Consider the following 24457-nt stretch of genomic DNA (forward strand, 5'->3'; position numbering starts at 1 on the left):
TTTGTAGTTTAATATAAGTTAGAGAAGTGTTACAATAAAAGTGATATCATTTCCGGTTTCAGCGAGTTTATTTATACCAGAATCAAGTCTCTGAACGTACCGAAATAACAAAAAATCGAAAAAAGGATTTTTCACCCCTTTCACACCCTTTAAGCAGCCCCAGAAGGTTTTCCCGGCGGGTGATTTTAGCGGATTTTGGATATGTTGTTCAGCAATTTTTCCTGAACATTTTAGTGTAAAAAAAAGCTTCCTTAAATTTCAAAACTGAAAAAAACTATTTTTTCGCCCCCTTCCACCCCCTTTAAGCAGCCCCAGAAGGTTTTTCCGGCGGTGATTTTAGCGGATTTTGGATATGTTGTCCAGCGATTCTTCTGAACATTTTAGTGTAAAAAAGCTTCCTAAATGACAAAAATGAAAAAACCAGTTTTTCGCCCCCTTTCACCCCCTTTAATCAGCCCCAGAAGGTTTTCCCGGCGGGCAATTTTGGTGGATTTTGGATATGTTGTTGAGTGATTTTTTCTGAACAATTGGGTGTAAAAAAACGTTTTGTTGCAATTTTGTCCGGGTCGACCCACTTTTCTCCGTACTTATACTTAAAACTCCGTACTTAAAACTGTAAATAGACATACATTATATAGCTGTTGTTGTTTTTGTTGTACTTATAATTAATTAATAAAAAAAAATGTTATCAATCTATTTTTATCAAGAGGTCTCAATACTGTTACATCTGTGGCATTGTACTACGGTGTATCAGTATCTAATATTTCATGGTTACAAACTATAAGTAAGGAGTGACCGTTGCTAATAGTAACCGTGACTTTAAAAGTAACTTTGATACAACAAACATTAAAAGAATTGACTCGTTGCAGACTGTTATCCAATAAAAGAACATAGCCAGAACATCGCATGAGTTGCACGTCATCTATTGAAGTGCTTACCGACGAATTATTTTATGGGCTGTGGGTGCATGAGGCCAGGGGCGGATCCAGGATTTTTTTTTTAGGAGGGAAGGGGCACCAAATAGGTTGATCCGATAAAAAAAAAATTTTTGGGGGGGGGGGGTGCGCAAAATAGGTTGATCCGATAAACTTGCGTTAGGAGCAAGTTTAATTAACGCAAACTTGGGTTAATTAAGTAAATTACACTACTTTAGACTACACTAGGGGGTAGTCTAAACAACGCTCGCCCCCCCCCCCCATGGATCTGCCACTGCATGAGGCCTTAAAAAGCGTTTTAGGTTCATATTTTCAAACTTTCTTCTGGAGGTGATTCAGAGCTGAAGGATCTTTTAGGTGATTATGGATTCAATTCTGTAACCCCCTTCACTAGGAAAAACATATATATATATATATATATATATATATATATATATATATATATATATATATATATATATACATATAGATTTCGCTGTTCACTTTCATTGATCATTACCTCAAATATGTTTCTATGCCTTTTACTTTAGCTGTTCGGATTAATTCATCATCTTATATAAATTCGCATGACGTCATACATACAAAATATATATATATATATATATATATATATATATATATATATATATATATATATACGAGGCATGTTTTTTAAGTAAGTACCGTTTTGGAAATAAAAAAAGACGTGCAAAGATATTGCAATAATTTTATTTTTACATGAAAGCTTGTACCTTAATCTACTTTTCCAATTAATCTATGTGAATATTGAGGCACTTGTCATAACGTGGCACCAGTTTTTCAATACCCTCCTTATTAAATTCTGCCGCCTGATTTGTATCACAACTGTTCTGAGTTCGTTATCGTCTTGAAGACACTGACCACCCAGGTGTTTCTTCAAGTGCAGGAACAAATGGTAGTTGCTGGGCGCCAGATCAGGGCTGTATGGTGGATGATCCAGAGTTTCCCATTGAAAAGGTTTGATGAGATCTTTGGTCCGATTAGCCATATGTGGACGGGCATTGTCATGCGGCAAAACGACACCCTTACTCAACTTGCCACGTCTTTTGTTCTGGATTGCACGACGCAGATTGTTCAATGTCTCACAATAAGTCGCTGCATTGATTGTCTCATTACGAGGCAGAAACTCCACTAGCAATACTTCTTTTTTTGTCCCAAATTACTGTGCACATGATTTTCCGTGCAGAAATTGTTTCCTCAAACTTCACTTTTTTGGGTGATGATGAATGTCTCCATTCCATGGATTGTTGTTTTGATTCTGGTGTGACGAAGGCCACCCATGTCACTCATAATGTTTTGTCCGTAAATTTCACAGATCTCACGATGAATATCGATCAGTTTTACGCCTTTAGCACTAAGAAATCGTATAACAGCCCGTACTTCACAATCGGCGGGATTCACGATTGTCGGAGGCATCTTAAACACTCAGTAAACAACGTATACAATGAAGAATCAGACTGTAATGGCGTCAGTGCGTAGACAAGAGATGTAGGTAACCAGCACGCATGTGCAGAATGCCCACCGTAGCACTGCGGCGGCGGAATCACACAACGGTACTTACTTAAAAAACATGCCTCGTATATATATATATATATATATATATATATATATATATATATATATATATATATATATATATATATATATATATATATATATATATATATATTTCGAAAAATATGCTTTGTTATGTAAGCAAATACACCAAATAGGCTCTTCCGAAATTAACTTGGATGAGAGGATTGAGTCTGAGAGGTACGTAGCCTTCCTCATACCTGTGGTATACCTATTCAAGGTATTAAAAACAAAGAGAAATTAAATAAAAAAAAAACTTATTTTCAAATAAAAGTAAAGAACGAAATTGAGATTTAAAACGAAGGATAACTCAAACACAAGGTCAAGTGGAACGGGATAAAAAGTATTTTCCAAAATGTTTTAAGAATGGAAGAGCTTGCTCATGCTCATTATTTAAAAAATCAAAGTTTCAGCTTAAATTATTTTAAAGAAAATAAGTAATAGAACACTTGCAATTGTCCGATAAACCCATTTGTAGCACTCGTAAACGCTCTCAGTAAATCACAATAAACCTTCAGCCTATCGGACAGAAGGTTGAGGAGGGGGCAGCTCCCTCATTTACGGAGTATAACTTTTAGTTTTCCGTTTTAATTTTGCTGCTTATTTTCATTGATTTTTTTTCTTTTTTTAATTTATTTGTAGCTAGGAATGATAGTGTTCAAGGTGGTGTTCTATTTCTCCCCTTCCAGAACGTATTACATTAATCCTATCAAAAAGGTTTAATTAACTACCATAGTAATTATCTGAATATAATTTGACCCTCTAAGTTTTAACGTCTTGCGGTCCATTTATAAACCAAAATCAACGCACTAGCGTTTACTAAGTAAAGAGCAAAGTTCTTCCGACATCATTTTTTCCTTTGGCCACTCCATGTAGAAGGGGCATTCATAAAAATTTGGGAGGGGACTGGTTCTAGTGTCCTTATTAGCCATAGAAAGTAAACGGAGATGTCCCATTTCTGTTTGTGGTAATTTCTGTCCGTTTTAGGCTCGGCTTATTATTTAGTGTAATCATATTTGTTTTAGGTTTTATTACTGCTCTTTACTTTTCTTTAAGAAATTTTTTTTGGAAAATTTTTTAAAAACCAATATAAAAAGTTAAATTCTAATCAAATAAACGCCCACAAAGGTACATATTGTAACTGTTGCAATGAATATAATTTTATTAAAAATGAGAATAATGTTTTAGGAAATAAATAAAAAGTAGATGCAGTTTTGATCTTTTAACGATTTTTTATGCTTACAAATCTAAAACAGCTTAAATTTTTACATTTTGATCTAGTATGTATTCTTCCTTGCCATTCTGTGGCACTGCTCCGTGCCAACCAAAAAAGTTGCTGCGTAGACCAGGTCATCCGTTAGGCCAACCTTGGCTACACTAGTGGCGAGAATACATGAAGTGAACTGTTAGTGTTCCGTGAAATAGAGCAATTTTTGAGGGGATTGGATGCCTCAAAAATTTGTTTGAGTCTCAAAGTCGGCTGACCGTCTCAAAAAAGGATCCTTTAGCAATTTCACCCTGGGAACTAGCCACCGTAGAGACATATTGAATAGACGTGATTGAATAGACATGAGATTTTATGTCTTCTGTGTCGGCAGGGTTTTCAATCAAAGCAGATAGCACCACTGGGAACTCCCAAAGCTGTTAAACTGTTCAAATAATATTTCCTTTTATCTAATTTTTAGTGTTTTCCTAGCAGGTATGCTAGAACTTTTCAAGAGAATGCCCTTTACTGAACTTCTGTTCAGGGAAGAAAAAATTATGTTTTGTTTAGTCGAAAAACAAGCCACACTTTCTAATGATGTAAGTTTCATTAAAACTGAATATCTTTATCTCCAGCAAAAACGGGAGAAATTAAATGTTTTTTGTAAGATTTCTGAATAGGTAGGCGCTGGCTTTTAGTTTTCTGTCGTTTATTCGGCTCTCTTATCTCAGTTCTACAAGTTATGGCAATACCGCCCAATCCATTCTAAACGAACAAACTAAAAAAGTCTAAAATAGACGAGACAGGGTAACCCTTTAAAGTATCGAACACATTTAACAAATTTTGCTGCAAAATTGACAATATATATGTATTGATATTATGTGTATTGATGTTATGCTTGACACTATATGTTTGTTGGCATTATGTTTGTATTGACATAATGTATGACCTTATGCAAAATCCAATGCATAACTTCAAGCCGGAAATCCCAGAAAATATACAGAAAAAGCATCTTTTGTTTGAATTTCCCACAAACAACAACTAGATAAAACAGTATATATTTTCCCCGAATCTAGTCTACCCTTCTGAATGAACTATTAAAGTGACAGACGAGAGAACAAGCGAAAAATCAACAATAACACCTGGAAATATCTTCATTCAAGTTTCTATTCTTTACTTTTATTCAAACAATTTTCAATCATTCATCAAGTGTATTTAAAAATGGAATTAATCCCCACAAATCTCACGAAACAGGAAAATAAATAATATTTCCGGAAAAATTCAAGTTTCCTATATTAAAATATGTCTTCAATTTTTTCTTAAATGACATCGTTATAAAATACGATTAATTCAATGGTCCTGATTAGCGGAAGAAAGGGGTGGGGGGCAAAAAACTTTTTGATTTTTTTTATGAAGATACGAGAGAAAGAAAACATCAAGTACATCTAAAGCGAAGGGGAGAGAGTTAGCAGTGGCTTCAGTGCTTGAAGGATTCGTTTACTAATCTATCCAAACCTTAGGGGGAAAGGATTTAAAGGAGGGAGATTCTGTTTGTAAAAAAAGGGCATTTTTTCGAGTCCAGGGGGTGGTAATCGACCCCTTTCTCAACTTGTTCCAATTGGATTAATCTCCTTCGTGTTGGTACATCATACATTTCCAATTTGTGTTAAGTAAATTTTTAGGAGAAAAATATGGTAATAAGTTCGTGTTACATTAAATGAATTACTGCATACACAAAAATTCGAAATTTATTTCCATTCGTAAAATAATTTAATATGCATTTAAACCATGCCTATTTTAAAATTTTACGTTGATCATAATTTGATTCTTTCTAATGAGCTAGCACATACATAGAAAATTAAATTTTCTGAAACATTGCCAGTTTTTATCTTAGCATTAACTCGTTCTGTTTTAACGAAATGTTGACACATTTTTTGCATATTTTTGTACAAACTCATTTTAGTAGATCAATCAATACTTTATTAAGGATACTGTAATTGGGCTGAATATTCGCATACCTATGCAAAAGTACATACTTTTTCGATAGTACTGTGTACCCTCTAAGGAACAGCATATTGCTGACATTGGTACAAAACTTACCTTTTTCGGCCGCCAGAGGAAGGGGGGCAACTCATCAATGACATTTTAATTATATTATAGTATCCTAACGGTCTGCTTATTTATTGAACTCCTCAGGGGCATTTCTATCCCTCCCCAATTTTTACTTTTGTTTGTAGTTATTGTTGAAATTCTCTGATAATCTTTTAAATAATCGTCTTTTATTTCTTTTTTGCTATGGTTAAGATTATGTGTGGAATGTAGCTTGACTGTTTCAATTTGGGATATTTATATCAAATTAAATTTAAAAAAACAATTTTTTGAACTGAAAGTGAGGAGCAAAATAAAAACTTAAAACGAACATAAGTTAGTATTTATATGAGGGGTTTTACTCCTCCAAAACACCTCGCTCTTTACGCTAAAGTTTTTTAGTACTAAAAAAAGCTTCTTATTGTTCTAATTAAAGGAGCATAGTATTTCAGAAGTCGTTCTTATAGAATTGAGACAGTTATCAAACTTTAACGTAAAGAGCGTGGTGTTTTGGAGGAGTAACCCCCTCATATAAGTAGTAATTTCCGTTCGTTTTAAGTTTTATTGTTGCTCCTTACTTTTAGTTCAAAAAACTAGCTTTTTTTATTTAATTTCTGATTGTTTTTTAATTAATTCCTGGAAATCTGGCTCCTCTACGGAAAAATCCCCCCTCCCCAAGGATTTCTTTTCTAGACAATTAAATCCTGGTGAAAATTTCCCACCAGCAGATAATTTCCCCTCCCCCGAAAAATACATGCATACTTCCCAATAACAAATACTATATGTAAACAATGAGCAAATGTTGTAACTTAAAGACCTTTCTCCAGGGGCAGTGGGAGGGTCATGATATCCCTAAAGGCACAGTCATTCAGCCTTTCAACTATGTTGAGCAAAATGGCTATCTCAAAATTTTGATCGGACCATTTTGAGAAAAAAGGGGCGTGGAAGGGGTCTAGTTGTCCTCCAATTTTTTGGTCACCGAAAAAGGCAACTAGAACTTTTAATTTCCGCTCGAATGAGCCCTCTCGCGATATCCTAGGACCACTGAATCGATATGATCGCCCCTGAAAAAAAAAGCAAATAACAAGCATCCGTGATGGTTTTTCTGGCAAATCATACAAAATTATACTTTTTCCAGATGGACCCTTTAAGCCTCTACCGCGGGGTTCTCTGATACGTTGAATCTGATTGTGTGATTTTCATTAAGGTTCTATGACTTTTAGGGAGTGGTTCCCCTGTTTTCCAAGAAACATACAAATTTTCTCAGGCTAATACCCTTTGGTAGGTAAGATTAAACTTAATGAAACTTGTATATTTGAAATCAGTATTAAACTCCAATTCGTTTGATATATTTATTGGTATCAAAATTCCGTCTTTTAGAGTTTTGGTTACTATTGAGCCGGGTCACTCCTTGCTACAGTTCGTTACCACTAACTGTTTGATACAGAATCTTTAATTTTGGGCCCAACTCACGCGACATATCAGATAATATAAAAGACGTCAGTTTCCAAACAAATTTGTTGTGGACCCAAAATTGAAAGTTCTTTATGGGAATTAAAGCCCACCCAGGGTCTTAAAGTTAAGATGCAGTCTAAAAAGCATCTAAATTTTGGCTAAAAAAAAACACAAAACGATTAGAATCTGGTTCATCCAGACTATTCGTACACTCGTCCAGACATAAGTATAGGTAGTATCAATCGTTCGTTTTCATCTTTTGTACGTCTCTCATGTCATGCTAAAACGGAATTAAAGATACTTTAAATGAGATATTAATACAAACTACGATGTATTTTTCATGTAAAGCATGTCAATGGATAATGGATATTATCAAACAGTTCGTGGTAACGAACTGTAAGTAAGGAGCGACCCGGCTCAATGCTAACCGAAACTGTAAAAAACGAAATTTTGATACCAATAGATACATCAAAAGAATCAGATTTTAATGCATAATATATAAGTTTCATCAAGTTTAGTCCTACCTATCAAAAGTGACGCGCCTGAAAAAAGGAGGAGAGACCCCTTAAAAGTTATAGAACCTTAATGCAAATCGCACCATCAGATTTCGTGTAATAGAATACTTGTGTGTAGAGGTTTTAAGCATCTATTTGCAATAATGTGTAATTTTGCATTTTTTGTCAAAAGAAAGATCATAGATGCGTGTTTATTTGTCGTTTTGTTTTTTTTTCCCCGGGGGTGATCGTACCGATCCAGTAGTCCTAGAATATCGAAAAAGGACTCATTCGAACGAAAATTAAAGGTTCTAGCGCCCTTTTTAAGTGACCAAAAAATGGAGGGCAACTAGGCCCCCTCCCACGCTCATTTTTTTCCCAAAGTCACCCGATGAAAATTTTGAGATAGCCATTTTGTTCAGCATTCGAAAATATGATAATTATGTCTTTTAGGATGATTTAATCCCCCGAAGTCCCCGGGGGGAGGCCTGAAAGTTAAAAACTTTACCCAATGTTAACATATAGTATTGGTTACTGGGAAGTAAACAGACGTTTTCAGGGGGATTTTTTCTGGTAGTGAAGGGGAGGGTCGGGGGGGGGGGGGGTTATGTGTGAGGATCTTTCCATGAAGGAAGTTTTCATGGGGGAAGGGACATTGCTATGAAGGGGTGCCGGATTTCCCAGCATTATTTAAAAACAGATCAGAAATTAAATATAAAAAAACAAGTTTTTCAGCTAAAAGTAAGGAGCAACATCAAAAATTAAAACGACAGAAAACATTACGTATATGATTGGGTTCACCCCCTAGTCAATACCTCGCTCTTTAAGCCAAAGATTATTTAGTACTTTCATAAGAGCTATTTATTCTAATTAAAGGCATTTGTGATTAAGGGGTCATTTTAAAAAAATTCGAACAAAATTCGAACTTTAGCTTAAAGAAAAAGGTATTGACTAGGGGGCGAACCCCCTAACATGTGTATTAAAAACATATGAATATAGAAGTTCTTTCCGTAAGTTAATTCGTAAGTTACGTATATTTATTACTAATTAACACGTTCGTAAATAAAATTAAACAAGTGTCGAGAAAGCCATTTAACTAAATTAAAGTAAAATTAATATTCAAATTTTGTTTTAATTATACATGTACGGTGAGCCAAAATCAAAACCTGCATTAATTCAAAAACGTTCAAAAATAAAAAAAAACAAGTTTTTTTAACTGAAAGTAAGGAACGACGTTAGAACTTAAAACGAACAGAAATTATTCCGTATATGAAAGGGGCTGTCCCCTTCTCAACGCCTCGCTCTTTACGCTAAAGTTGGACTTTCTCACAACTCTATTTTTTTTAAACAATGAAAAACTTTAGCGGAAAGAGCGAGGCGTTGAGAAGGGGACAGCCCCTTTCATATACGGAATAATTTCTGTTCGTTTTAAGTTTTAACGACGTTCCTTACTTTCAGTTTAAAAAAAAACTTGTTTTTTTTATTATTTCCCTCTAGAAAAGGTATGAAGTCACTTGTACAGTGATAAACTAGAGCAAAGAAATAAAGAAAATATATGGGGTATATGATATGATGATAATATGAGAGATATAATTTTGAAACAATATGACTTGAACCCAAAACTAGTGTTTCTGCTATCTGAACCGAATTCAAATCTAGACGAACCAATTTTCCTATTGTGTATTCCTATTGTGTATACTTCAAATATTGTGTTGGGGGATGGCAAAATATTTATCCGATCCTCACGAAAGGGCATTAATTGGAACAAATCCAAATTAAAGAGACATGTTTCATCCAGACATTTTATTTATTCAGCCAGGCGTAAGCGTAAACAACAACAATTACTGGTTTTCACCTAATGAGGTCAAGGGCGTACCCAAGATTCTTGTTGGGGGGTATTTTTGTGGGGGGGGGGGGGAGGATGGTGTACACAAAACGCTCTTAAATTGGTTTATATTTATTTTTTTACTTTTTACAAGTCGGACAATTTTTTCTGGTGGGGTAAGGGGCTCAAACCCGTTAGCACCCGGGCTTAACCTAAATAGACTATTTTTTTTGTGTCCTCGGTTGGAGTGACTAAGCTTTGTTCGGTGAAAAGAAAGACACTTGTTTATTTCTGTCACAAATCAACTTTTATTTCATTTTGTTGTTGTCAGCAAACCATTTTGCATATTTATACTGACAAATTTTTCTTTGCTGTTGACAGTCAAATTAAACCGGAATATGCTTTTTAAAATACTTAACACAGACATTCATCATCAGTAAAATCTATTAGCCTATAACTATTCCAAGTGTAAAAATGCAATTTTTCGGAAAAATTATAATACCGTTTTCGAGAAAAAAATTACAGATAAGAAAATACACATGCATAAATACAATTGCATTTCGTTTAATGATATAAGATATAGCTTTTTTTCTTGTTTTTTTTTCATTTTTTCTAATAATAGCACTATTGAGTTCATTCAGAAGTAGTAGGGGTTTGGGAGAATGTATTTTAGACTGTTGTGCTCTAACAATTGCATCAGTCAATTTATTCATTTACATTCACCCTTTGGAACTGTAAGGTTACACATGTTTAAACTTACCTGGGACTATAAGATTAAAGTTCACAGTTTCACTACCAAACCCATTCACTCCAATGCATTAAAACAGTCCTAAATCCTTTTGAGAAGCTTCTTTGATCCTTAAAATTTGGCCTTAAAAATGTCACCTTTACTATATTTCCTAAGGAAACTATTCAGAATAAAATTCTACCTAAGCTTACCGAGAACTATAAGATTGAAGCTCACAGTCTCACTACCCAGCCCTTTGACTCGAATGCATTAAAGTAGTCCTGACTCCTCTTGAGAAGCTTCTTTGATCCTTAAAATTTAGCCTTAAAAATTTCGCCTTTACTATATTTCCTAAGGAAACTATTCAGAATAAAATTCTACCTAAGCTTACCGAGAACTATAAGATTGAAGCTCACAGTCTGACTACCCAGCCCTTTGACTCGAATGCATTAAGAGCGTCCTGAGTCCTCTTGAGAAGCTTCTTTGATCCTGAAAATTTGGCCTTAAGAATTTCACCTTTAGTATATTCTATAAGGAAACTGTTCAGAACTAAATTATACCTAAGCTTACCTAGGACTATAACATTGAAATTCACAGTCTCACTACCAAACCCGTTGACTCAAATGTACTAAAATAGTCCTGACTTCTCTTGAGAAGATTTTTTGATCTTAATAATTTGCCCTTAAAAATTTTGCCTTTACTATATTCTCTAAGGAAACTATTCAGAATTATATTCTACCTAAGCTTACCTAGAACTATAACATTGAAGTTCACAGTCTCACTACCAAACCCGTTGACTCCAATGCATTCAAACAGTCCTGAATCCTCTTGAGAAGCTTCTTTAATCCTTAGAATTTGATTAGAGGTACGATAACGGTCCCATCCAATCGTAATTGACTCCCCATCCTAAAAAATAATTATAATGATACTGATAGTCTATCTCTGTCCCTGCTATGAGGCATAAAAGTATCAAATGCCAATTATCAGACTTCCCAGGGAACAAGAGCAACTTGGTAATAAACTGTCTCAGGGAAAGATCACACTTCGTTTTTATCTATTATAAATAAAAAATAACAAGTTTTTTTTAACTGAAAGTGAGGAGCGACATTAAAACTTAAAACGAACAGAAAATATTCCGTATATGAAAGGGGCTGTCCCCTCCTCAACGTCTCGCTCTTTACGCTAAAGTTTGACTCTTTCTGACAACTCTTTTTTTAACAATAAAAAAGTAAATAAAAAGTAGTAGCGTAAATATTTGAAACCAGCATAAAAATCTAATTCTTTTGATGTATCTACTGGTATCAAAATTCCCTCTTTTAGAGTTTTGGTTACTATTGAGCCGGGTGGCTCCTTACTTACAGTTTGTTACCACGAACTGCTTGATAGCTCTGTTTCTAGTAGTTTTACAAGTTTGCAGTTAATGGTTATGGAAAGATAAGATAATAGTACTAATGAGCAGGAACGTACACAGAGGAGGAGGGGGTTCAGGCCAGTTATGTTGAATAGAAATTCCTTATAATTCAGTCTTTCTAGAAATCAAACACCATTTCTGCGATATGCGTTTATTTTGTTTTAATTTAGGACAGTCACATACTACGACATGGAATTAAGGATACCGAACTATGTTGAATAGTAAAGGGGGGTTCATATTGGGAGGGTATTTACACAACCCACCCACATTTTTAATTTTATTCATTGCTTTTTAAATCTTTCAATTAATCTAACATTGTTTTTTCTACCTCCCCTTGCCAATGGGGGTGCATGATTTGTCTCCCTACATTAAATTGTTAAACTTCTGGTGTTACTCCACGACTTCTGGGGTTTAACTTTTAATGTCTTTCACTTTATTGGCTATACTAGAGAAAATGAGAAGATCCTGTTAGCGTGAAAGGCTGAAACGTGAATATACTATTCAGGCGCGTAAGCACAAATATTTTCAGAGAGAAGGTCAACAAAAAAACAAAAAATTATTCGATAATCTGAATAAAAAATTACCCAGAAATTCGGGAAAATTCACAAGTCCGTGGAGCCCGGGCTCCAAAACTCTCTGCCTACGTCCCTGACAGTCAAGGTCATATCCAGGATGAAATTAAATTATTTCAACCCCCCTCCCCTCCTCCGCAATGTTTGTCCGACCCGTAAAAAACTATACAAAAATGAATATAAACAAAGTTTTGATGCGCTTTTTGAAGTTTTTTGTAAGCACCCCCCCCCCCACAAAAAATCCTTTGTAACCCCCTGCCTCTACAAAATCCTGGATGCGACACTGCTGATAGTATTAACATTTGTTTTCTATAATCTTTTTCTTTCTGTAGTTATATATTTCCGTATCGGAAAATAATACAAAACTCTAAGTTTTGATTAGGAAAATTTAACCTTAAGCTAACCTTTTTTTTATAAATTGTTGACAAATAAAATTAAAGAAATCTTCCTTTCTTCCTTATTTTCTTTCCAGCTAAAATTTTGATTTAATACAAATCTGTAAGCTGTGTGGTTTCTTTGTATCCTACCTATTTTCAACATAAAATCTTAATTTAAAACAAGAAATTCGTGCTGTTTTTCCTAAAATCTCTCAGTTTCCTTGGAAATTAATTGATTTAAGCACCAAAAAACGGTCAACTGTCAACAACTAGGGTTATCAATCAAACAAACTGTCACCTCGTTTTGACCTCCTAAGCTTAGAAAAACCAATGAACTCATCAGAAATTAAACAGTAGCAAAAACAGCCCGAGACTTATAAAAACAAAAATTAAAAAGTTAATTGCTTTTACAAAAAGGATTAGCTTGAGAAAAAGGAGAAGAAAATTGAATTAAAGCATAATAACATGCCAAACAAACAGAACTTACAACGCAATAGATTTTTTTTAAAACTGTTATTCCCTTTTTTAATTTAATCTCTTGTCATGACAAGATTTTATATTACCAAAAATCTAATCATAAAAAGACAAAATTTTGGGATATTGCTTCCCAACTATTCAAACCAAGGCAAAATTTTAGAAATTTGATGGAGGGGAAGCCGTTTTCGAAGGAAATTTATAATTAAAACGTCATTTCTATATTTCTCAACTATAAAACAACGAAGAGCGGGCATTTTTATGTGATTTCTCACACGACAGGGAGACATCAACCCCCCTGGCTTTGAAATGCGTAAAAACTGTTAGTTCTCAATAACCAGTTTTAAACTACGTAAGTATCACCTAGTTTCAACCTCCTAAGCTTTGAAAATCAGTAATAACTCATCAAAAACTAAAAATGAAGCCAACAATGAGACTGAGACTTGAGATTAAGATACTGAGAGACTAAAATCTTAGGGTCTTGAAAGAAAAAAGGAGAAGGTTGATTGGTTTAACAAAAAGAATAACCAGATAAGAAGGAAATACAAGCAAATTAAAATCTAGAACCTGCAAAGCAATTAGTACTTATAACTTAAGTAATCTTTTTACTTTTTATAAGTGTCAGTTTATTCTTTAGAGACAGCATTCTATCATGAAACAACTTTATATTACCAAATTCTAATCAATGCAAAATAAAATAAAATAAAATAAAATGCAAAATGTTGTGATAATCCAACACAACTTTTCAAACAAGTACGAAACTTCTGACTTTTGAGGAGATGGGGGATTTAAGCTTTTTTATAAAGTTTGCAATGAAAACCGACATTCTTAAAAATAACAATAAGATATTTAACCTATTTATAATTTATTCGAACTCTTCAACAACAAAGATTGCGTTTTTTATAATTTCTCACATTCCAGGAAGGGTCCCCCCCCCCCCCAAGGCTTTAAAACACCCAAAAACTATTGTGTCAACGAGTACGGCTATCAACCACACAAAATCGCACCTTGTTAAAACAAGGGGCAGAACTGTAAATGTTCTATAATGTTCATAACTGTAATGTTGCAGAACTATTCAAACCAGGATTTTGTTGAGGGAGGGGGTTTAGGCCATTTTAGGCGGGATTATACTATAAAAAGTATCATTTTTGGATATTTGAACTGGTAAATAGCGAAAAAAGGTACTTTATATGCTTTTTCACGTTCCGGGGGGAAGACAAGCCTAGACAGCTCACGTTTTAATAGATCTAATGACTTTTAGCTTTCCAAATGAAAGGCTATCAATCACGGAAAGAGTCAACTTGTTCTACCCTCTTTATCCTAAAAAGCAAATGAATTTATTAGAAATTAAAGAGTAGCAAAAAAAAGATCGGAGAATTATATAAGGAAGCGTAATAGTACTGCCTAAGTAAACAGCCATGACTTCAATGTATAATTTATTACTATTTTTCCATCAGGCTCCTTCGTATGGAAGAAGTTGTAGAAATTTCTGAGCTGTCTCATTTGATTGGAAACTGAAAGTTTTAGAGCCCTTTTTAAGAGTCAAAGTGATTGGATGGTCGACAGCTCCCGTTCCCTCACTTCTTTTTGCTCCCCCTCCCCAGAAACACATCATATCAAAATTTTGAGCAACAACTATACCTCTAGAGAGGATATGAACCCCACATCACTTAGGGCAAGGGCTGTAAGTTATGCAAGCTGCCAATTACGCATAGGGTTTGTTGTGGGGGAAGGGGGGGGGGCATGTTTAACCCTTGGATTCCAAAAAGACGAAGGGTATTAAGATGAAACTTTCAAGTAATGTTGGTGGGGATGTTTAACTAAATCAAAATATACTAAATCGAGTAGTAAAACCAACTAAATTTTACTAAAACATACACAAACATGCTAAATAAAGTTTTATGCAGGTTGTCAAAAGGGCACATTAGTAGTATATTAGGAACAGCTGAGGGTATTAAGTTGAAATTTTTAGGGCTACTACTACTACTTCTACTACTATTACTACTACTACTACTACAACTACTACAACTACTACTTCTACTACTACTACTACTGCTACTACTAATCAGTCAAATAAAAAAAAGGTTGAGTGCATCAAGGTTGTCAAAAAATCAAAGATGCAATATCCCAGGAACAGAATAATATACGAAGTTGAAACTTTCAGGGAAAGTCGATGGAGATAATAAAATCAAATCAACCGGCACTATGTGCGTGCACGTTGTCAAAAAGGAGCATCAGCAATATCTCAGGAGTGGCTGAGAATATTAAGTTGAAACTCTCAAGGCTACTACGACTATTACGGCTACCGCCACCACCACTACTACTCTTATTTTTATTATTATCACCTAAATCAAAAGAGTTTAAATGCATACAGGTTGTCAAAATAGCATATACGCAATATATTAGGAACATAATGGGGTATTAAATTTAAAGTTTAAGGAAAAGTTGAAAGGGAGGCAAAAGTTAATCAAAAGGCACGATGTGCGTTTAGGTTGTAAAAAGGACGTATCAGCAATATCTCAGAAGTGGCTGAAGGCATAAATTGAAACTCTTAAGGCTACTACAACTACTACTGCTACTACTACCACTGCTACTACTATTACTGCTACTGCCACAATCACTACTACTCTTATTTTTATTATTATCACCTAAATCAAAAGAGTTTAAATGCATACAGGTTGTCAAAATGGCATATACGCAATATATTAGGAACAGAATGGGGTATTAAATTTAAAGTTTCAGGAAAAGTTGAAAGGGAGTCAAAAGTCAATCAAAACCACGATGTGTGTTTAGGTTGTAAAAAGAGCGTATCAGCAATATCTCAGGAACGACTGAGGGTGCTAAATTCAAACTTTAAGGGCACCTGATACTGCTATTACTACTAATACTACCACTACTAATACTGATACTGCTACCACCGCTGTTACTATTATTACTACTACTTTGAAACTAAATAAAAAGAGTTAGGTGCATCCAAGTTGTCAAAATGGCATGGATGCAATGTCACAGGAACATAATCGAGAATGAAGGTGAAACTTTCAGGGAAAGTCGATTGGGATATAAAACTAAATCGAAAGTAACAGGGTGTTTGCTTTAACTGAAGGAATAATCAGAGAAGAAGGAGAAAAAATCTACTTGACATATGACAAATAACATTTATAATATTACAGATTGTTTTATTATGATTATTCGATTTTTTTTAAGCAATATTTTATCATGATATATGATTGTTTTTTTTTTTCCGAAAGACTAACCATACAGAACCAAATAAAAAATATTGGGATATAATTGGAGATCTATCCAACCAGAATTTTGATAGGAGGAGGAGCTCAAACCCTTTATCAGAAAGATTTTTACTATGATAAGCATCGTTTTTATATCTCTTAACTATTAACCAGCTACTACTACTGATACTACTACTAATACTACCTCTACTAACATCTCACTGCAGCACCAAGCCGCCTGAACCCAATGCAGCTACGCAGACTCCTTCTCCATCCCAAGTTATCCAAAGCCCCCCTATTTACACGCTCCCAGGAAGTTCCCATTAAATAGGAAATAATTCTATATTTGCAGGTATTCTGCATAAAAAAAAATATAGATATAATATAAAAATGTAAAACAAACATCCTTGTATACAAACAAAAGAAAATGCTGATTGCTCAACAGAAGAAATAACCTTTCACGAACAAAAATAAAATTATCTTTAATTTTAATCATGCATATAGGAGGTAACCTTTATAAAAAGATATTTTTTTCATTACTATTGCTCAGTTTTTCGCTTTTCAAAGACTAAAAAGACATACAATTTTCGGAAATCGTCGTACAACTTGTCATACCAGAGCCATACTCAGGATATCGATCCGGGAGAGGGTCCAAAAATTTGGTGTGAGGAATGTTCCATAAAGTTTCACTTTAAGAATTTCTGTTATAAAATTAAAAAAAATGCATATTTTTATTGCACTAAGTGCTAAAGTTAACGGCAAAAAAAAATATTTCTATTAAAATATTTCACAGGCAAAAATAGGACAAACCTTTAAAAGGGGATGGAGGCAAGGCCATACCCAAAGGGGGGGGGGGGGGTTAGGGGGTTTGAACCCCCCCAAATGTTTGTCTGACTCGTAAAAACGTAACAGAAAGGATATAGACAATTTTGTATGTGTTTTTTGAGGTTTTTTGTGTAAACCCCACCCCGAATTTTTTTTTTGAGTGAAACCCCCTCCGAAAAAAACCTGGGTACGGCCTGGGATGGAGGTCAATACCATGCTCATGATTAAAAAGTATCAAGGGCTTATAACGGAAATATATAATTTAAAGAGTCAAACGAATTAATAACGGATATAAAAGTTCAAAGGTAGGAACAACGAAATAAGAAAGAAGTACAAATACTGATTTTTTTAAAAATCTAAATGCGAAAACGGTTTCTATTCTGCCTCCCTTCCTCCACTTGCCTGGTAATGCCTATGACTAATTTAATTCTTCTTCCAAAATAATTAGAAAAATTTGAGATAACATAAAGGTAAATTTTGTTTATTGATGTGGCTGCCACGAACAGAATAATTTCAAAATTGCTTTTCTTGGTATAAGAAAAGAAGCAATAATAATGCAATATAAACAAGAAGTGCAAAAAAATACCCAAAACCAAAAGAGAATAACAATCAATATGTTTCAATTGAAGATCAATATGAAAAAAACACAAAAAGGTATGAAAAATCAGTCAAAGATCAAAACAAAAGTATACTACTACTTACCTTTTTCCAGTTTATGATAGGCGTGGGATACCCTTTTACAGGACAATCAAGCTTTATTTGGTCACCATACTTGAAAATTTGATGCTTTTCATATGAACTGACAATGTGAGGAGGTCCTGAATTAATAAAAAGTAAGTAAATAATTAAAAAAAATAATATTTGTTGCAAAAATCAATCGAAATTTTCACTGATTGAAAAATTCCCACAGTCACTCTATTGTGACCTTTTTTTATGAACGGGCACTAAAATTAAAAAAACGGTCTTTAAGAAATTATTACAACATTTATCTACTGTTCAGTACTCTTCCTATAACTTGATGAGAGAAACAAAATTTAGAAGAGCAAGGGCAATCAGCGGGGGGGGGTTGTCTTAGGGACATGTGCCCCCCACAACGTCAAAAAATATACTAATTACACGGGTTCAGGGGCGAATAATACCAACAAAGGAAGCCAAGTTTGTTGGTGAACCCCCAAGCATTTATCCTATATCCACTCATGTAGGAGAGGGTCTGCTTTTAATTCAAGGGAAACGTCTTGTTCAGACTAAAAAGACGTTACTGGAAACTTGTTATTATACAGCTCGTGGTAATGAACTGTAAGTAAGGAGCAACCCGGCTCAATAGTAACCGAAACTCTAGAAAACAGACTTTTGATACCAATACATACATAAAAAAAATTGGATTTTTATTCTAATTCAAATATATAAGTTTCATTGAGTTTAGTGTTTTCCATCAAAGATTGCGAGCCTAAGAAAATTCGCCTGATTTTCAAAAAAGGAGAAAACACCCCCTAATCTTAATGAGCATCTTACCATAAGATTCAGCGTATCAGAGAACCCTACTATAGAGGTTTCAAAATCCTATCTGCGAAAATACGGAATTTTGTATTTTTGCCAGAAGAAACATCACGGATGCGTGTTTATTTGTTGTTGTTTTTTTTTTTCCCCAGGGGTGATCGTATCGACCCAGTGAGCCTAGAACGTCGGGAGCAGACTCATTCTAACGGAAATAAAAAGTTCCAGTGGTCTTTCTAAGTGACGAAAAAATAGAGAGCAACTAGGCCCCCTCCCACGCCACTTTTTCCCCAAATCGTTTGATCAAACATTTGAGAGAGCTATTTTGTTCAGGATAGTTGAAAGGCCCAGTAACTATGTCTTTGGAGATAACAAGACCACCCACAGTCCCTTGAAAAAGGTCCTTTAGCTATAAAGTTTGCCTATTGTTTACGTATAGTATTTGTTATTGAGAAGTATGCATACACTTTTCGGGTGGGGAGGGAAGGACGAATTTTCTACAAGGGAGATATTGCACGGGGAGAATCTCCATGGAGAGGGAAGTTTCCAGAATGTGGATTTTTCAGGGGAAACTTTATACTGGAGGAATTTGCCATAACTCCTATACGAAATTTCTTTCTATGCCTTGCTTTCTCTTTACCGATTCAATTTTACGCGTAGAGATGCTAAGGGTAATTGCCCAGGATAAATTATCGCCAGGATTGAATTGTTCAGAGGTTATTTCTGTGGGGAGAGGTATTTTTCCGTGGAGGTGGAGCCATATATAATGGCGTTATTCAAGAAACAATCAGAAATTGAATAAAAAAAAAAGTTTTTTCAACTAAAAGTAGGGAGAAATATTAAATGAGGGGGTTGCCCCCTACTCAAAACTTGCTCTTTATGCTAAAGTTTAAATTGTATCCCAATTCTTTAAAAACGATTCCTGAAACACAAGGGTCGTTTAATTAGAACAATAAATAACTTTTTTTTAAATGGCGCAAAACTTTAGCGTGAAGAGCGAGTTGTTGAGTAGGAGGTGCGCCCCCTCATCTACGTAATAACTTACGTTCATTTTAAGTTTTAATGTTGTTCCTCACTTTTGGTTGAATAAATTTGTTTTTCTTTGATTTAATGTACACAAAGAATCTTTGCTGGTCTTCTGGAAGTTATAGTGGGATTTTCAAATTGAATTTTTGTTGCCTCTAGCATCATAATCGCTTGTCCCCTTTTGCTTTAAGACAAAAAAAAACTGAAAAACCTAAACACAGATTAATCCATATACACAATCTTAAATATATATAAACTTAAATATAGACTTATGCAACTTTAACATAGAGCAAAAATCTGAATTGCTGAAAATCGGGGACAACAGTTCTTTATTGAATTTCATCTTGTGTGACTTGCGCAAAAAAAGCAATTTGCTGTAATATTTGTGTTTTATTTTTATACTTATTGCGTGGGAATTCCAAGCACGAACACTTTTCTTGAGGAATGATCATCAGCCGTTTAAATCTGCCCGGGTAAATATTATATTGTATTTACCAATGAGAACAATTCTACGTAAAGAGAGAAACTACCACCCTCTCATATACATCCTTGCTTAGTGTCTTCATCCAAGCAAGCAGTGGCTAGTGGGTAAGTTCTCCCTCCACGAAGATATGCAAGGTCTGGACAGTTACAGTATGTTCGTCAAAATACAGTTTATGAAATATCTTAAATGCGAGCAGTAATAAATTAAAATTAGATGAGACGCTTGGATATTAGTTTGAAACTTACAAGGGATACAAAACTCCTAAACCAACCTATTAACTGAAGTGAGTAGGGTAAAACCATAAGGGGTCCAATGGTGACTAAGTAAAACCTGCAAGGCATACACACACTAAGCATAAAAATGTATAGGTGCTTCCAACAAATGGAAATTGAATCATTATTAGAAGTAAATATCTAATTAGATGTCATACCTTAGAATCATTTTGCAAACTTAAGCGTCGGCTAGCCGTCACAAAGACAAAAGGCTCATGCAAAAGTTTCTAAGGAGACCAGCTACTATTAAGAGCTGCCAAGAATTTGCGGTTCGACTGTGAAATTTGACGGAAGAGCCAGTCGAATTTTGCGTCTCTTTTGTCGGTGAGCTTGTTAATCAAAACGGGTAGACCACAAGGAACTCCTTGAGCCGCCCAATTGCTCCAGTGATAATTCTTATGATTGATTTTTAGTGTTTTCCAAAGAGGCATGCTAGAATATTTTAGGGACTACCCTTTCTTTAACTTTAAAAAGAAATTTCTGCTCCATTTAATCGAAAAAACAAAATTCACACTTTCTGATGATGCAAGTTTCATTAAAACTAAATATTTCTACCTTCGGCACAAAACGTGAGAAGTCAATAAGTTTTCCTGGGAATTCCGGGAAATTAGGTGTTGGCTTCCAGTAGTTTGTTATTTATTCGGGTCCATTACCCAAGATTTGCAAGATATTGGAAGAGCCAATCAATTCTATATAGTTTGGCCACACAAACTAAAAGAGGTTATAATGGACAACGTAGGATGATCTCTTTAGGTATCGTATCACCTTAACGGCTCTTTAATTTATCAATGATGCGAGTTCTAATCAAACACTTCGTGGTAACGAACTGTAAGTAAGGAGCGAACCGGCTCATTAGTAACCGAAACTCTAAGAAACGGAATTTTTATACCAAAAGACACATCAAAAGAATTTTTATGCTGGTTTCAAAACTATAAGTTTCATCAAGTTTAGATATACCAGTAGAAAGGCCTCATGAGGTCCCGGACGACACCCCTGCTGCCATCTACAATTTAGTCTAACTCTGTACGAACACCAAATATGGGCAGAGACTCCCTAGGGAGAACACGTGGTAATGTCAGTCGTGACGGGGCACCAAATATGGGCATGGAGTCCCCAGGCAGAATGATTGCATAATCGAAGTGGGTCAATGCCCTCTTTTTCCAAGGTCGATTTATTTGTTGTTGTTGTTTTGGCCAAGTGCACGCTAGGGGAGAATGTTAAGATCCAGGAATAGGAAACAGAATCACGTATTTCCTTCTCAGCCAATCAGAGACTCGGTTACATCTCCTTCTAGACCAATCAGAGGCTCGCTTACATATGGTTTTCCCCATTACATAACAATTGGCCCTTGAGATTTCATATATAACGGACATGCATTGTGATTAAATTATCAGAAAGTATTGTGACACAGTAGAAACAAGAATGGATATTATTGATGAGCTTGAAGCTTCATCTGCAATGATTAACAATGTGAGTACATTTTCATTTTTTAATTTTCAAATAAAATTATTTTCCTTGGTCACCCTCCAGTATATTTAGGTAAGTCCCCCCTCCCCCTCCCCCTCTAATACACAAACTCCTCCATCATGTTATCTTTATACTCGCTAGAAAACATAAAATATATTCTTTTTACCACATAAACCCCCTCAAAACCCCCCAATGTTTTTACAAGTATAATTCTCACAATAGATATAATTCTATTTTTTCGACCAAATTCTTACTTTTCTGTATTGTGATCTTTTCTGTAACTGACTTCTGTTAATTATTAGGCATTTTGCCGCTCTGTTTTGACGTAAAGCTCCACGCAAGCTTATAAATAGTTTTGTCACCCCTTTTCCTGTTTTGTTTACATTAGCGGTTAGGTTAGGCAATCTAGGTTTTCAATGCTTTTTACGTAATTCTGTGTTTGCCTGAAAATAGCGTAAAATTATTTTCCTTGGTCACTCTCCAGTATATTTAGGTGAGTCCCCCCTCCCCCTCCCACTCTAAAACAAAAACGCCCCCATGCAATCCGTATGCTCGCTAGAAAACGAAAAATAAGTTATTTTTAACAACTAACCCCCCTCAAACCCCCCCCGCCCCACTGTTTTTAAAAGTATAATTATTCCAATAGAAATAAATTTATTATTTCTGTAAGCCTATCTAAAAGTGACAGTCAACTTTATGTTAATCCCTTAGCCATTAAGCCGCTAAATTGACAAAACATTTCCGCAAGATTATAATTAGCTGACACCCCCACAATTGCACTTCCTGCATGTCAATCCTTACATTATCGGTTTAGCCAAAGGTTCCACAGATCAAAAAAGGATTGTTTTTCTCCATCAAATTAAAACGGTTTTTCAGACAATTGCAATAATTAAGCGCAAGCCTACGCAATCTCTATTTGGAGAAGTGAAACGAGTTATTTTCAAATGAAGGTCTAACAATATTTTTTAGGACTTGGGTGAAAAGGGGGGAGGGGTAGGCACGGGACAATACCTCAATTCTAACACCCTCATTGAAAAATGAAAACAAAGTGTTTCTTTGCGTGAAAAGTAAGGGGCTGGGATGTCTATGAATAAGCTTTTTTAATTAATTAAAGTAGCATTTGATTTCTGAGTTTAGTATATTTTTACTTTTTGCTTTACTGAAAATGCTGGGGAGGGGGTTTCTTAGTGATAAATGCTTTTCTAGACAAAATTATGGTTAGGTTATGAGTACTAATTTTTCTTCTGTAAAAAAAAGGGGGAAATTATTTTGATACTAATTTTTTTCTCTTCTTTTAAGGCCAATAGTGAAGAATGTGTGCCCCCTCCATCTGAGAGAGCAAGAGAGGGTGAGGCAACCCCAATGCAGCCTGGCAGAAAGTTAAAGAGAGAGTGGGCGGATAACTACAATGCCGAAGCCCCACCTACGCAAGATCATGAAATAGCCGGCCCGTCACCCCTTTATCATACATTGTCGAGGGGCTTAGGAGCTGCCCCGCCTATACAAGATCATGAGGTTGCCCTCCAACACACGCTACCCAGACCATCTGGCACCCAAATGCAGCCGGGATTTGCAAATGTGAGCATTTTTTCTTACCTAACTTATCAGCTATATCTAAACATAGCCATTTTTCATCGCGCAGTAAAAGTGTCTCAGAGATATTAAAATATTAACCCCCCGCCCCCAACCATTGTTTTAAATTTCTCTGCTCCCCCCCTCCCTCCTCAGAGATATCTAAATATAATGTATTTTTTTTTTGCTTTGTCAAACCACTCTCTTTTTCTAATCTTTCCAATTTTCTCTGGCCCCCCACCCACTGTAGGCCAATAAACTGTTGCTATCTCTTCGCTATCTCTTAATAATATTTTTAGCTAATTTCCAGTCAATTACTGATAGAGAGCCTTTTTATCTCAAAATGTTGTTTTTCGCTAGAATATTATAGTTTTAATTTTTGACATAAAGCTCCGCGCAAGCTTATAAATAGTTTTGTCACCCCTTTTCCTGTTTTGTTTACATTAGCTGGTTTTAGGCTAGGCAATCTAGGTTTTCAATGCTTTTTACGTAAGTCCGTGTTTGTCTGAAAATAACGGAGAACTAATAATTGTTTGCAAAATTAGCGATTGATATTTAGGACATTGGAATTCTATATTCTATGTAAGAGCGAAACATGTTATTCTCCAAAAATAATTGCTAACAATATTTTTATGACATTGCTGAAAAGGGGGGAGGGGGATTGTTTTTCTCCATCAAATTTAAACGGTTTTTCAGACATTTGCAATAATTAAGCGCAGGCCTACGCAATCTGTATTTGGAGAAGTGAAACGAGTTATTTTCAAATTAAGGTCTAACAATATTTTTATAGGACATTGCTGAAAGGGGGGAGGGGAACATGCCTCAATTCTATCACCATCATTGTAAAGTGAAAAAAAACATAAAAAACTGTTTCTTCACGTGAAAAGTATGGGGCTGCAATTTCTAAGAAGAAGAAAGCTTTTTGCGCCGCGGGACCC

At 35.1% G+C, this 24457-nt stretch overlaps 1 protein-coding gene across 1 annotated transcript in view; it reads right to left on the reverse strand.

The window, feature by feature from the left end:
- The window catches only part of LOC148952785 (fibroblast growth factor receptor-like 1), a 192051-nt gene that overhangs the window by 98155 nt on the left and 69439 nt on the right, over positions 1-24457 (reverse strand). The window contains exons 4-5 of the mRNA XM_089087781.1: positions 17907-18022; positions 11071-11227 (exon numbers count right to left, since the gene is read on the reverse strand). Coding sequence (XP_088943907.1) covers positions 11071-11227; positions 17907-18022 — 273 coding nt within the window. The remainder of the gene's footprint in view (positions 1-11070; positions 11228-17906; positions 18023-24457) is intronic.

Source organism: Artemia sp. Qi Xiang Cuo, chromosome 4 (assembly GCF_049724085.1).
Source record: "Artemia sp. Qi Xiang Cuo chromosome 4, ASM4972408v1, whole genome shotgun sequence".
NCBI lineage: Eukaryota > Metazoa > Arthropoda > Branchiopoda > Anostraca > Artemiidae > Artemia > Artemia sp. Qi Xiang Cuo.